At 41.3% G+C, this 14,746-nt stretch overlaps 1 protein-coding gene across 1 annotated transcript in view; it reads left to right on the top strand.

Annotated features, from left to right (window-relative positions):
- The window catches only part of LOC308614033 (cytosolic carboxypeptidase 4-like), a gene marked incomplete at both ends in the record, with an annotated part of 93,380 nt that overhangs the window by 63,728 nt on the left and 14,906 nt on the right, over positions 1-14,746 (top strand). The window contains 6 exons of the mRNA XM_081228249.1: positions 2,392-2,508; positions 3,557-4,137; positions 5,894-5,977; positions 6,210-6,296; positions 8,306-8,454; positions 9,720-9,807. Coding sequence (XP_081084375.1) covers positions 2,392-2,508; positions 3,557-4,137; positions 5,894-5,977; positions 6,210-6,296; positions 8,306-8,454; positions 9,720-9,807 — 1,106 coding nt within the window. The remainder of the gene's footprint in view (positions 1-2,391; positions 2,509-3,556; positions 4,138-5,893; positions 5,978-6,209; positions 6,297-8,305; positions 8,455-9,719; positions 9,808-14,746) is intronic.

The following is a 14,746-nucleotide window of genomic DNA, read 5'->3' as shown; positions in this document are numbered from 1 at the left end:
AGGCAGTATATAAATGAACGGACATGACTGTGATCCGATAAAACTTTATTTACAAAAACAAGCAGTGGGCTATAGTTTGCTAACACCTGCTCTAAGGCTGAGTAGGTCACCTAGATAGGCTGAAGCTCATGGGTTACCTGACGCTCCTCATTCCAGACGTACCAACCTTACTTGTTGGTGGGGAGATGTTTCTCAATGCCTGGCAGGTTGCATTTCTATTGGTGCCACCTTGGGGCATGGCTGAGGCTGTAGCAGAGATGGTGAAAGGAAGGGAGATCTGACAGATGAAGCTGGAAAGGGTAAGTGTTGGGATCTCCAGTACCAGGCTAAGGAGTTTGGGCCTGGTATGCGCTGTATCTGAAAAATTCCTTATATCAACCTCATGGGATCTATATTTCTTTTAATTTAAAGCTTGGAGGAAAATTGCAGAAGATGGATGGAATATTGCACTCTATCCCCTGAATCAGGAATATAACATTTTTAAAAATGATTTTTAAAAAAATTTATGTTAACCTCTTATTTATTTATTTTTTTGGCTGCGTTGGGTCTTCGTTGCTGTGTGCGGGCTTTCTCTAGTTGCGGTGAGCGGGGGCTACTCTTCGTTGCGGTGCACGAGCTTCTCATTGTGGTGGCTTCTCTTGTTGAGGAGCACAGGTTCTAGGTGCGCAGGCTTCAGTAGCTGTGGCTCACAGGCTCTAGAGCACAGGCTCAGTAGTTGTGGCGCACAGACTTAGTTGCTCCGTGGCATGTGGTATATTCCCGGACCAGGGCTCGAACCCATGTCCCCTGCACTGGCAGGCGGATTCTTAACCACTGCGCCACCAGGGAAGCCCAGGAATATAACATTTATTTTCCACATTTATTTGATTTCAGGAAGAATAAGCCAGGCTTTCAGGACTATCAGGTTTTTCCTTAACTAACAAAATAGATTCCTAAAATACAGGGTGGATTCCCCCTTCATTTTATTAGGGAAACTTGATCTGGGAGAGGCATAGAAAGATTAAGAGATGGAGCTATGTCCTTCCTCTGTAACATTCTATAACCTTTGAAAAATACAGAAGCGTTTGGAGGAGAGTCACCATCACTGTTAAACTATTATGAAATGATGATCTAGAAGAAGAAATAAAAGGTCTGGTATTATTCATCCCAATGAAGAAAAGGCTGGTGGTGATTCGGTAAACTTTTAAATGTACAAAGGGATAAAGGTATAGTAGGAGGTTATGACCTCCTCCCCAGAGCCTGGAAGGCTCAGCATCATACCTGCATATGGAATCTTGACTCTTGCAGTCTTCCTCTTATTCTTTATGCTTCAGCCACTTTCTATTTAAAAAAATTTTTTAAATTTATTTTATTGAAGTATAATTGATTTATAATGTGTTAATTTCTGCTATACAGCAGTGATTCAGTTATATGTATGAATTCTTGTATATGAGTGTATACATTCAGCCACCTTCTTTCTGTAAGCAAATTTAAGTTGCTTTTATTTTCTTTTTCTGTTAGTAATTTCTTGCCCCAAGTCTTTGCCTTTTTGGCCGTTATTGTTAAAATGTGTCCTCCGGGCTTCCCTGGTGGCTCAGTGGTTGAGAATCCGCCTGCGGATGCAGGGGACACGGGTTTGTGCCCTGGTCCAGGAAGATCCCACATGCCGCAGAGCGACTGGGCCCGTGAACCATGGCCGCTGAGCCTGCGCGTCCGGAGCCTGTGCTCTGCAATGGGAGAGGCCACAACAGTGAGAGGCCCGTGTACCGCAAAAAAAAAGAAAAAAAAAAAAGTGACCTCCTTAGCTTCTTTGTACCCCAGCCTCACTCACCATCACTTCACCACCTCTCATTCTTCCCATGACATTTATCACTGTTTGAAGTTACCTTGCTCATTTGTTTGCTTTCTTACTGTCTTCCTTTTCTCACTAGAAGGCAAGTTCTATGGAATCATGGACCTTGGTCTGTTCAATTATCAATGAGTCTTTAGTACCTAGGAGAGTGCCCACTCATAGTAGGGGCTCATTAAACGTTTGTGAAAAGAGTGACCTAAATAGGTAGATAGATGAATAAGTACAACAGTTACAGTTATGGCAAAGACAGTGGTGATGAGATAAAAACAATTCTTTGGTATTGTGCTTCATTGTTTACATAGTTCATCTCATTTTACATAAATTATTTATGATGAAGGCTGATAAATACTAACATGAACACTGAGAAAAATTATCATCTTTCTTAGTATTTAAAAAATACAACCTTACATATTAAATTATCCTTGACTAGGCTAGCACTATAACTTGGAGGCAAGGAAACCGTGTCCCAGGATTCTGAAAAGTCCCATCTGTAGCTTGTCTCGATATTTCTCAGGATGGCTCTCCTGATTGTAACATATTTTTTGAATGTGCCATTGTAGGATGATGCCTTGGAAACAGATGTGAACAAACTGAGCTCCAAACCTGGTCTTGATGGACCTGAAGAGGAGCTGATGCAATATGAGGCGATGTGTCTTGAGCTCTCCTGCAGTTTTGAGGTAGAATGTATGCCGTGGTTCTACTCCTCGGTGATGCTAATGGGTTCTTTGCAGACCCTGGGCATCCAAACTGGCCTCCAGATGGAAAGCATTGCTCATCTTTAGCATTCTGCTTCTGGGATCTTTCCGAGAGGGAAGTAAAAGGCTAAACAAAAATATGAGAAGGTGGCAGAGATAGGATGCATGCAAGGGTCCTATCAATACAATCTGACACCCATCACCTCGGAAGGAAGTAGGATGAAGGTTCACATTGCTGCCTGTTGTCTGGTGGGCAGGGTGCCTTACTCTCATGTCCTGGGAAAGCAAGTGAAAATTCATGGTGACTTAATCATTCTCTTGTGAGAGTAGGATGGTTGTATGAGATGGCTTTCTGAAGGTGAGCAGCCTGATTCTAGGGTTTCGTTGTTAGCAGAAACAAATCAAGCACCTTATGCCTGGTCATGTTAATCCAGTGGTTGGTTGCTGCTGCTTCTTCTGCTGTTGCTCCCACCAAAATTTAGACCTGCTTTTGGACCTCCATTCTTTTCTTATGATTCTTAATAAACCATGAATTTGGCCATATCTAAGGGTACACGCTAAGTCACTTATAGAAGGGAGCTGACATATTGTATTTCACTCTAGAAAGCAGAAAGGCATTGGTGGGTAAAAGCTTCAGGGAAGGAAATTTTAATTCCGAGTAAAAAAGAATTTTTCTTAAACTATCAGAATGATCCTCAAATAAAAGGAACCACCTTGGGATACAGGGAAGTTTCTGTAAATGAGTCATTCAACCAGGCTGTAAATGTTTGGGGGTGTTGTAGGAGGCTTTCATGTACTGCATAGACTCATACTAGACCCACCAAATGCCCCTTCCAAGTGTGCGTTTCTAGGATTCTGCCATTTCTTTGACTCTTGAAGCTTAGTCTTTCCTTGACTGACTTTGGAAAAAGTTTTCCAGTGCAGAGGATTTATGCTTAGCTCTGTGCCCAGAGAGTGAGGACAGGGATCAGATTGTATTCTCTACTTGGACAGAAACACTGACGTATTCTTTTCCACTTTTAACCTGAAGGCACTGGAGTCCAAACCTGGAGGTGGTTTGAACTTGGACGAGACTCAGTGTGCCAGTCACCACCACATTCTGACTGCTGCCTCCCCAAAAGGGCTTTGCTTGAATAAGGACCAAATCTCCTGGGGACAAGAAAGAGAAGTCCCTGTCCAGACCTCCCTTCTGAGCAGAGTGAAGATGGGGAGGTCCAACATACATCTAACCTCCAAAGAAGGACCTGGAATGAACCCATACCGAAATGCACAATCCAGTGGTCTTGGGATAGGTTCTTCCGGAAGTGAAATCTCAGGCGTTCAGGCGTCCTTCAAAGAGGATGCTTGGGACATAGATGCGATTTCCTGCCCAAGGATAAGTGCCTCCTTTTCCAATTCCACTAGACCTAGAGAAGCTACTGAATTAATAGATAAGCTCCTGCAGACACATCGGACGCATATCGCCTTCCATGACCCCTATCTTTGTATGGCCAAAGCTAGAAGAACCAGATCTGTGTCTGACTTCACAATGATGGCATTTCCTGATTTCTGGGGTCATTGTCGACCTCTCTCTGCCCAGTCCGTGTTGGAACGTAAATGTGGAGTCCAAAGGTGATGGTGCTACTAACTTGGGAGCTATATATATTTTTTCTTCTTTAGTATTTTTGTAGGTGGAATGGTTTGTACAGATAATTCTGTTATCTTCAGGAAAGTGAGCATTAGTCAGCAGCATGTTAAAAGCCTTAAGGAGGGCTTCCCCGGTGGCACAGTGGTTGAGAGTCTGCCTGCCGATGCAGGGGACACGAGTTCATGCCCTGGTCCGGGAAGATCCCACATGCTGTGGAGTGGCTGGGCCCGTGAGCCATGGCCGCTGGGCCTGCACGTCTGGAGCCTGTGCTCCGCAACGGGAGAGGCCACAACAGTGAGAGGCCCGCGTACCGCCCCCACCAAAAAAAAAAAAAAAAAAAAAAAAACCTTAAGGAAATTTTCGCCAAATATACAAGCTTACCTCCCTACTAGGACATTTCAGAGCCAAGGGTAGGGTGGTGGTAGACATGTGTTTCCACAAAAAGAATTTCTTAGACGATTCTAATGCAACCCCTTACCCCGTATCCATTGCAAATCCTACAAAAGGGAAAGATTATCCAGTTTCTCCAAATACTGGGATCATTCCTTAAGGGAAGGTTCTCAGGAAAAAACAAGTATGGATTATTTGGGATCACTTTTCTCATTTACTGCAAATTGGAATCTGATCTCTTGTTAATGAGAGGAGGTGGTGGACCTCCATCCCACAGTTCCAACATTATAGAACCTGACTTGGCTTGGGGAATAGTTTTGCTGCATCACTGAGGATTGTAAGGAAAAAAAAAATGCATCCTGCAGGGAAGAAATGTTGTGTGATGGATTATTCCCAGGATGCATGAAACGGAGCTTTGCCTTTGGATAGGCATAGTGAGATTAAAAAGAAAATTACTGAACTCAAGGAGAAAACGATTTTCCCAGAAAATAGACTAAGTATGCATACACTAAGTCTATGGAGCAAAGTGTGCATAGCAGTAAGTTTTCTTAACTGTTAGCAAGTTCATCAGCAAATTGATGGTGGATCCCAAGAACTGCTTCCACTTGGTCTCCTGGCTGACATCTCTGACCTCACCCCTCTGACCTTATCTCCGTGCTCAAGTTCCTGAGAGACACACCACAGGGGCTGGCCCAGCAACAGCTCCCCACTGGACAGGACATCTTTCCCCTGAGTCTAGGCCTCATTTTGACCTTCCCTCCCCCTTCTCCTACCCCTCCCCGCCCCAGAGACCTGGATCAGAAATTCAAGGAGGGAATCTGAAATATCCCTTAGGTATCCTTCCTCCCTCTTACTTAAGTCTCCCAGATATTGGTGTTTCTCAGAGAGAAGATTGACCATAGTCTTCTGGAGCAAACAGAACCAAGGACTATAAATGACACAAGAATTCAAGGCTTATTGGAGCCTCCCAGACCATCAGCAATCCTAATGTCTCCTTCAAAAGTGTCTTAGTGCAGAGGGCCCTCTTATTCACACAACCAGAGGCTTCAAAGTCCCTCAGCCCAAATGCTCTTGACAAAACTCCTTTGAGTAGAGAATCCTCCTAAAACGAAAATCTGGCATCACTGCTTCCTACATTCCTACTGCTCAGTGTAGTTTTATTTTTTGATAAAGAAGAAAAGGAAGGAGGGGTGGTGCTTTTTGTACTCATTCAGCTCAAGGTTGGATCATGATTACATTTTTCTTTCATAATTCTCTGATGACTCCCAAGGCCCTTCCCACATGACCATAGGATGAATGGGGTAAGGAGTGAGGGCCAACCCTTAAAATGTTTTCAATTTTCCTTTCCAGGATCAAAATATTTGAGGATGTCCGGAGGCTCATCCAGCCAAGCGATATTATAAATAAAGTTGTCTTCAGTCTAGATGAGCCTTGGTAGGTGGTCTTGAACATCAGTGGAATGAGGGGGGGTGGGAGTATAGAATATCCTTTTAATGGCACGAGCATAAGAATATTTTAAGTTAATAATCCATTCCTTCTCCTAAAATCAACACAGTGAAAATTCGGGTTAAAGATCTGTAAGAGAAAGTTTATCTCTAAGAAATGTTAAACTGTGCCCAAGAATAGCAATAAGTCCTATGTTCGAAGGTTCTCTATTTCATTACAGGCCTTTGCAAGACACCACTTCTGACTGCTTACGGTTCTTCTCCAAGTTTGAGTCTGGAAATCTTCGCAAAGCCATCCAAGTGCGTGAGTAAGTAAGGAAAGCTGCAGGGGCCATACTCAGTATGGCTCAGCCCTGTTTTGTATCCCCCTCCCAGGAGACATTTTCGAAGTTTTCCCTTTTTGGGACGTGGTGAGTGGTAAGTCATTTTTTTTGGTACGTGAAATATTTCAAGGAAGCCCAACATAAAACAAATACAAGTGGAGCTGTTTGGTATGGAGAAGGGAAAGGCAGGCATGTTAAGATTCCTCCTCAGCCTCCTTCTCTTTCTTGTTTGCTATCTCAGCTTCTTCTTCCTACAGCTCCCGCTTTTATTATTTATTCTCTTCATTTATCAAGTTCCAAGGATCCAGGAGGGAAGACCTGATTAGGAATCTCCTAGTGGGAAAATGAGTAGTCCAGGATGTGCCTAAGCTCCTGGCCTTACTCAGGTCTTTCTCTTTATATCTGCCTTTGGCCAGAGTGTAGAATCCTAAACTCGTCAGTTGTGGTCTGGGTGACAGAGTCAAATGACAGAAAACAAACCTACTTACAGGCAAGGATTTTTTATGATCACTTTTTAGCGAGAGCATTGTGGGCATAGCAGACAATTGGAGGGTCATAGACTTCCTGGAATTGTTCTCATGGGTGTCCCTATGGTGCCAACTATAGCTTCATTCATTGTATGGTGAGTTCAGTGGTTAGAGTGTGTTGCTTATAGTGACGGTGGGAGGGGTGGGACACCATCTGCTGTGCTACGGCTTCAACAAAGCTCTCCCCTTCCACAAATCTCACTATACACTGCCATTTAATCAGAGGGCCAGAGTAGGAGAGTATGAACGAATCAGGGCAAAACCATTGCCCTTTCTAGAAGAGCAACTCAAAGAGCATGCCAAGGGGATGGGATAAGAATATTTTTGAAAATGAAATATCCTGATGATAATGTTTAAGTCAAAGCTTTATTGCTAATTCTGTTGCTCAAGCTTGAAAAAGTAATTTTTTGGAGACATAGTGATTGTGTGGGGACACATAAGGACTTTCTGGGGTGCTGGAACTGTTCTACATATTGATCCAGGGAGTCGTCACACAGGTGTATCCAGATGAATTTGCTTAAACTCGTTGAGCTGTACATTTAAGATCTGTGTACTTTACTTCATGTAAACTAAATCAGTTAAAAAGGGAAAAAACAAACAGACAAATCTTTCATTGCTAGTCTAATTCATGTTTGTTGCCTTGCTGGGGATTTACATATATTATACTACTCAATCTTTACAAACAGTACTGCAAGTTTAGGCACCATTTCTTTTTTTTTTAATTAATTAATTTATTTATTTACGGCTGTGTTGGATCTTTGTTGCTGCGTGCGGGCTTTCTCTAGTTGCGGCCAGTGGGGGACTACACTTCATTTCAGTGTGCGGGCTTCTCATTGCGGTGGCTTCTCTTTGTTGTGGAGCATGGGCTCTAGGCGCATGGGCTTCAGTAGTTGTGGCACGCAGGCACAGTAGTTGTGGCTTGCAGGCTCTAGAGCACAGGCTCAGTAGTTGTGGTGCATGGTCTTTGTTGTTCTGTGGCATGTGGGATCTTCCCCGACCAGGGCTCGAACCCATGTCCCCTTCATTGGCAGGCGGATTTTTAACCACTGTGCCACCAGGGAAGTCCCTAGACACTATTTCTATTTTTCATTTGAGGAGACTGATGCTCAGAAGTCATGTCTAACATCAAATAGTAATGGCATATCCAACCAGATGTGACCACATTTTCTCTGGGATATAGCACACTTGCATTTTTCCAGCTGGACAGAAACTTCATTACCATTTAATAAAAAGATAGGCTATAGTTGTATAACTGACCCTTCTAATACCAGGACACTGCTCCCCCCTCCTTAAATTTCCAAAGCCTCTGTCCAACATTGTGAGATAAGGATGATAACTATAACTTACCAGCCAACCAAGATCCTGGATCTTACATCCATCATCCAGAACCTGAGATGTATAGATTTCTCAGTGTTGGAAGTTCTCTTAAAGGCTTTTAACACTCTGATCTTGCTTCTGACTTTGCAGGTTGGAGTACGACTTACTGGTCAATGCTGATGTGAATAGCACGCAGCACCAGCAGTGGTTCTACTTCGAGGTGAGCGGTATGAGAGATGCGGTCCCTTATCGCGTCAACATTATCAACTGTGAGAAGGCCAACAGCCAGTTCAATTATGGTATGAGCTCTTGGGAAATAGAGACTTTCTCAATAACACCAAAAATGATGTCACTTTTGAGTGCTTGAATTATTATCAGAAGCCCTGCTTGGGTTGCAGAGGGTTTGAAGTTGGGCTGACATGTTTTGGTTGCCAGGTATGGCAAGACGGCCGCCAACCTATGGTAAATTGCTACTATGGGAGGGGAAGCTTGAAACTCTCCCTGTGCTATGAAATGTTAATACCTCACATAACTTTCCGCCGCTTCCTGCCTCCCTTGCCCCACCTTGAACTTTTTGAGGCCAGTGAGCCCTCTCATTTATTCCTTCTCTCCACCTCCTAAAACCCATAGAAGCAAATGTACTGATCTGTTGATATTTGTCACAGACAGGCAAACGGCACAATTCCATTGGACAACACCGAGTTACACTCTCAGAAAACTCTGGAGAAAGTTTAAATTCTCCTGAATACCTGTGGCACTTTTAGAGGGGGCGTTCAAGGGACAATGACTGACTAGTAGCCCATATTTATTTTGAATGTTTCTAGAAATGGGAAATTCTGCGTGTTATTGCTGGCTCACATACTAATGTATTAGGGGCTCTGAGTAAGGAAAAAATATTCCCCGTAGCTCCAGGTCCGAGCATAGGACATTACCTCTATTTTGTACTGATTAAATAGACTCTTGCTGGTATAGAAAGAGAAAAGGTGAGCCTTGGCTCTTGTATTCACTTGATGCAGCGGCTGTAACAAATTGTCCCACATTTTGTGGCTTCAAAGAAGACAAATATATTCTCTTACAGTTCTGGAGTCCACAAGTCCCAAATCAGTTTCACTGGTCTTAAGTCAAGGCGTTGGAAAGGCCATGCTTCCTCTGGACATTCTAGGGGATTATTTGTTTCCTTTCCTCTTCCGGCTTTTAGAGGTATGTTCCTCACATTCCTTGGCTCATGGCCCTTTCCTCCATCTTCAAAGTCAGCTGCATAACATCTTCAAATCTCTCTGCTTCGGCCACATTGCTTTTCCTCTGTAGTCAAACCTCCCTTTACCTCCCTCTTGGAAAGACATGTGTGATTGAATTTAGGGCCCACCAGGATAATCTCCCCATCTCAAGATACTTAATTTAACCATATCTACAAAGTCCCTTTTGTCATATAAGGTTAATATACAGCTTCCATGGATTAAGACCTGGGTATCTTTGAGGGCCATTATTCAACCTACCACAGCTCTCCTTTTCTATTCCCCCCACCCCCCACCTAATGGATTAATCCTGCCTTTATTTTGTGTAGGGATGCAGCCAACTCTGTATTCTGTGAAGGAGGCTCTTCTTGGTAGACCTGCCTGGGTATGGACAGGCTATGAAATCTGTTATTACAAGTAAGTTAGAGTGTTGTTAGCTTCCTTTGCTCTTCTGTTCTCTCTCAGTTTCCTGCTTCTCCATGTTAATCTTACAAACCTGAGCAATCTGTGCTTGTCTGCTGTACTTGTCACTCTTCCAGTGGCAAATGCTCTGTCCTTCAGAAGCCTAAGCGTGTGAAATGGCACCCACAGTAGACCTCAAGAAATATCTTTTGGTTTTCTGAAAAGTCATCTATTCTTATTTAAACACCTTAAAACCTTTAGACCTTACTGTTGGATATTATTATATAGACTCAACCTATGATTAGTGCATCAAGCTTCAGTTCTTTTCCTGTTTCCATTGGTCCCAGTGAACAAAAAGTGTGAGATATTCTAATTTAATTCTTATCCATCCCATGCTTCAGTTTTCCAAAGCAGATAAACATGAATATGTGAGAAATATACTTAAGTAACTGTTGCTCCACAGAAAGATACATTTTGGAAAAAATAGAAGAGAAAGGTATTTTCAGAATTCATCTTCAACTCTTGATCAGTAGCCACTTCCATCAATGTATCCTGTAAAGGTGTAATGAAATTTGAATTATCCATATATTTTGATAAAATACATGCATGCATTCCAGACCCATGAATTGCTTATTTGTGCACTTTCCTTTGCTAGAAAATAAAATACAAATTCATAAAACAAAAAAAGGATAGGGAATGTGGACAGGTAGAAACTATGTAGCTAATTATTATCTTGTTGCTGGTTTCTTATAAAAAACTGATACGCTAGTGCTTATTTTCTTGGATAAAGTAATTTATATCTCTTTCTGAGATGACAGGAGGCCCCTAAAAATATTATCAGGCATTCTTGAGTTCAGGATAGTTGCAAATATCACAAAGAAAGAGTAAAAATGCTTATGCCTCTTGGCTTTTGAGACTATAAGGACAGGAGCATTGACAGATAAGAAGGTCAAGAATCTTGTTGCTCTATCAGACACAAGGGCAATCATCACCATAGAAGTAAGGATAGTCTATAAAGCACAGAGATGGGCTAACAGTTTGTAATGAAAGAGTCAGCAGTCTTTAGTCTTGGATGTATTAGAATATGGACCTGGGTAGTATTTTCATTATATTCTTCAGAACAATAGCAAAGCCATACAATGTTGTTGGTTTTCCATAGCAATGACTTTCTGACCCACATATCTGCAGATTCTCAGGATCCTCTTATGGTCCAAAGAGATTGAGACTAAAATCATCTCAAGGTGACAGGGGCCACAGCTGTAGGGGAAAATAATGGAAGCATAAATTTGGACTTTGGTGTGTCAAGAATAATTTTTAGTGTCCTCGAGAAATAGTAATTCTAAATAAACATGAAAGACCCGGCTTGCAGTGGGCTTGGATCTGGAGGTTAGTAAGAGATTGGACAAACATAACATTCAACATCCTTTGGGAGGGGGGAAGCTGTCCCTGGAGGCTGCTTCCTTGGAGGTGGGGGATAAGGCGTGGGCTTAAGGGGATTTAGAATCTGCCAAGAGGAAAAGGAAGAAATCAAACATCCCAAAGCAGAGCCTTGGCCTAAAGAATGACAATGTTAATGTTAATAGCTTTTAGATTCATGAACAAGACAATTGTTATGTGATTAAAGAGTAACAGAGGGGTAACATGAAAACCATGAATGTGTAATGTAATTCGTTTTTCATCTTCTAGCCATGAATACAACAGAGATGAATGGATAAGATTGCTACATTATAACATAGTTTGTTTTACACCAATTCACCGCATTGTGTTAACATATTTCCAATAATGGGATCTAACAACAGGATAGATATGTTATGTGTATCTCTATTCAACTGCAAATCAGAGTGCCTTTCCCTACCGTAGAATGCCTTAGATTATACAATGTATTTATTTCTCTCTTTTACCCATCACAGTCTTTGAGTTGATCTGCTTTTGAAGATTTTTTGGCTTCATCCCTGACTTTATGCTCTCTAATGTATTAATTTGGGAGAACTTTACCTCCTATTTCTTTGTCTCCAATATGTCATCAGGAACTCAGAAGTCTTATTTCTATTACATTCTTATATTTAGTACCATGTTCTAAAGGGGGTGCCAGGGTGCTTATTGTGGAGAGAACCATGAGCCATGGTACCTGAGTATATCTATGGGAGGGTGAAAGAAAAGAGTACTCAGAAAGAATGGGATATCCATTTCCTTCAAAAAGTGATAGCAACAGTGATCAGTTAAGGAGGTGGGCCAACTGCTTTGTGGGTCGGAGCATCATCACTTAGAAAGTGATCTCCAAACTATCTTGATAAGATATACTAATCCATGTACTTTTAATATAGAATTGTTCATAATTTAAAAAAATCAATTATACATGCCTTACTATACTAATATATTATGCATACTAGAAAACATGCAGAAAGTTTAGAATTTTAAGACATGGGGAAAAGATGAGAAAAATAATTTTCAATTTAAATCTTTAAATTTTAAATGTCAAATTGTTATATATTTTTTTACTATTGGTAACTCAGGGCATCCTATACCCTTAAGGTTTACCATGAAAAATATAGTTGTAAATTGCCTTTTGGCTAATTTTGAAAAATGGTGGTTAACTTCTCCAATCTAATTAGATAATTTTTACACAAATAAGAATTCTTGAGAAAGAGCTAATATTAAGGTAGGAAGTAGGCCATGTCAGTTCTTTCATTTTCTCGGTCATTTGTGTTTAAAATGTAATATTATTATCAATCTCTGAATTCCAAGCAGAATTTAGAAAATACTAATTATCTATATTGCAGGGTTTAGTTTAATTTAGATAATATAATCTGTAAATCCACCAGAGAAGTCTTCTGCAAGTTTAAATACCTTGCCAGAAGCTGAAATCTAAAGAATGAGAGAGATGGTGAGCTGCTCTCATCCCTCCCTCAGGAAGCCTCCTGTACAGCAGTCGATACTAAACTACCTGACCTATGAAAACCATAGATATAAAATGTAATGTATTTTTCATATTCCAGCCCTGGAAAACAACAGAGAAGAATGGATAAGACTGCTGTAGTGTAATCTAGCTTGTTTTATAATTATTCATCATAGTAGCTTGACTTGGACAGCATAGGGGCAGCGTTGTCCATCCCCATATTAAACCTTAGACAACTTTCTTTCTTCCTTATTAGATCATAATACATTTAAAGAGAAATTCTAATATCTTCTCCCTGTGTTCAGTAGATCTGATCTTCTTGCCCCTCCCCTGGGGTACCTGTTCCCCCCCATCCCACCCCCTCGCCCACCCACCTGGCAGATCCCTAAGCTAGAAAATCAAAAGGGATCCTCCAAAGGGAAGAACAGAAATAGGCAGGCTTATTTTTCCATGCCTCTTGTAAAAGTAAGCAAGGACTGTTTTAGTTCCTGCTTTATTTACTTCCCTGCGGTCTGCTCCTCCCTCTAATGTACACAGCCTCACACCTTTTTGAATTTTCTCCCAGCTCTGGTCTAAAGTAATTTTGGTGCTGAAGGGCAGAGGGAGGGAAGCTGCATGCTCAGAGTGGCCATGTAATACACAACAGCTGATCTCTTCTGACATTTATCTCTGCTCGTGAGAGGAGATGGAACAGCTCACTCATGAAGATGAATGTCATACAAGAGCTCTGCCATCATGCATCCTTCCCAGGGATCTCAGGAGAGAGATTTGGTGCTATACAGAATATTAGAAGCTCTGTAGACACAGGGTAGCCTGGTGACTTGACTGCCCTGCCTTATTAGATCCTGTTAAGTGAAATGATGCTCCCATGTTAAACAGAGCCATCGTCATTATAAGTTTATCTAATTCACTCTCTATCTTGGCATTTGCTTCTTTCATGCACACACAGAAAAAAAAAAGATAAAATTAAAAGATAAAATTTAAAAAAATGACTTCCCAGCATATTTTAACGTACAAATGGAAGGAGACTGAGTTCATAACCATGCATTTGTGTACTTTGCTCCTTGCTTCATTGAAAGCTTTATGATTTTAAAAGTGCAGACCCTTCCAAGGATAAATTGTTCAGAGAATGGAAAAGCAAAGGGGAGCCTTTTAGCTGTGGAATGGCTCATCTACCCATATCATCTTTGACCCAACATGCATCTAGGATCTGGCATATTTGAGAGCACACTTGATTTTCACCAGGCTTCTTCTCCGCCTAGAAGAGCAGATCAAGGAGAGAAAGTTTCTGGAGTGAAACTTCTACCACTCATTAATGATGTGACCTTGGGGCAAATTATTCCAGCCTCTCTCAACTTCAGATTCCTCATCAGTAAAAGGGGATAATAATGGTATCTACTTGATAAATCTGTGCTGAGGATGAAGTGAAATGAGATAAAGCACATGGAAATCTTACAACAGTGTCTGGTGCATAGTGGATGTCCAGTGAGTGTTAGCAATTATTAGTAATTAGTAGAAGCTTCTTAGTGGCATCAAATACCAGTGACATAAAGAATCATAGTGGTATGAATAATTTTCTCACTAGCTATCATCTGGATTATTTTACATTCCTTCTGTTATTTTAGACTTCAGGTTTATAGGTATCTCTGATTTATGAAAACCGAAACTTCCAATTCTTGCTTGCTGAAGTAAACCAAAAGACCTCTTGTCCTTTTCTCCATTCTTATGAGACAGGTGATAAAATGAAAAATAATCTTGTTTTGGGGGTAAGCCCACACCTAGGGTTGAATCCTGTTTATTGTGCTTGTTGCGTGGAGTTCCTCAAGACACTTAACATCTCAATTTTCCCAGTCTGTAGAGTGTGCATAATAATACCTTGAAAGGATATAATTAGGATTAGAGAGAAGATATGCCAAGTATTCTAATGATTACTTCTAGAGTCTTAGGTCCATTTATTCTACAGGCCTTAGTTGAACAGCTGCTAAGTCCAGGTACTGTGCCAAGCGTGAAGATATACAGACAAATAAGCATAATCCCTGCCATAAAGCATGGGCAGTG

The sequence above is a fragment of the Mesoplodon bidens genome (genome assembly GCF_964165515.1).
Source record: "Mesoplodon bidens genome assembly, chromosome: 3".
NCBI classification, from domain to species: domain Eukaryota; kingdom Metazoa; phylum Chordata; class Mammalia; order Artiodactyla; family Ziphiidae; genus Mesoplodon; species Mesoplodon bidens.
Note: the sequence above shows the minus strand (reverse complement) of the source record. Positions and strands in the feature narration are given on the sequence as shown.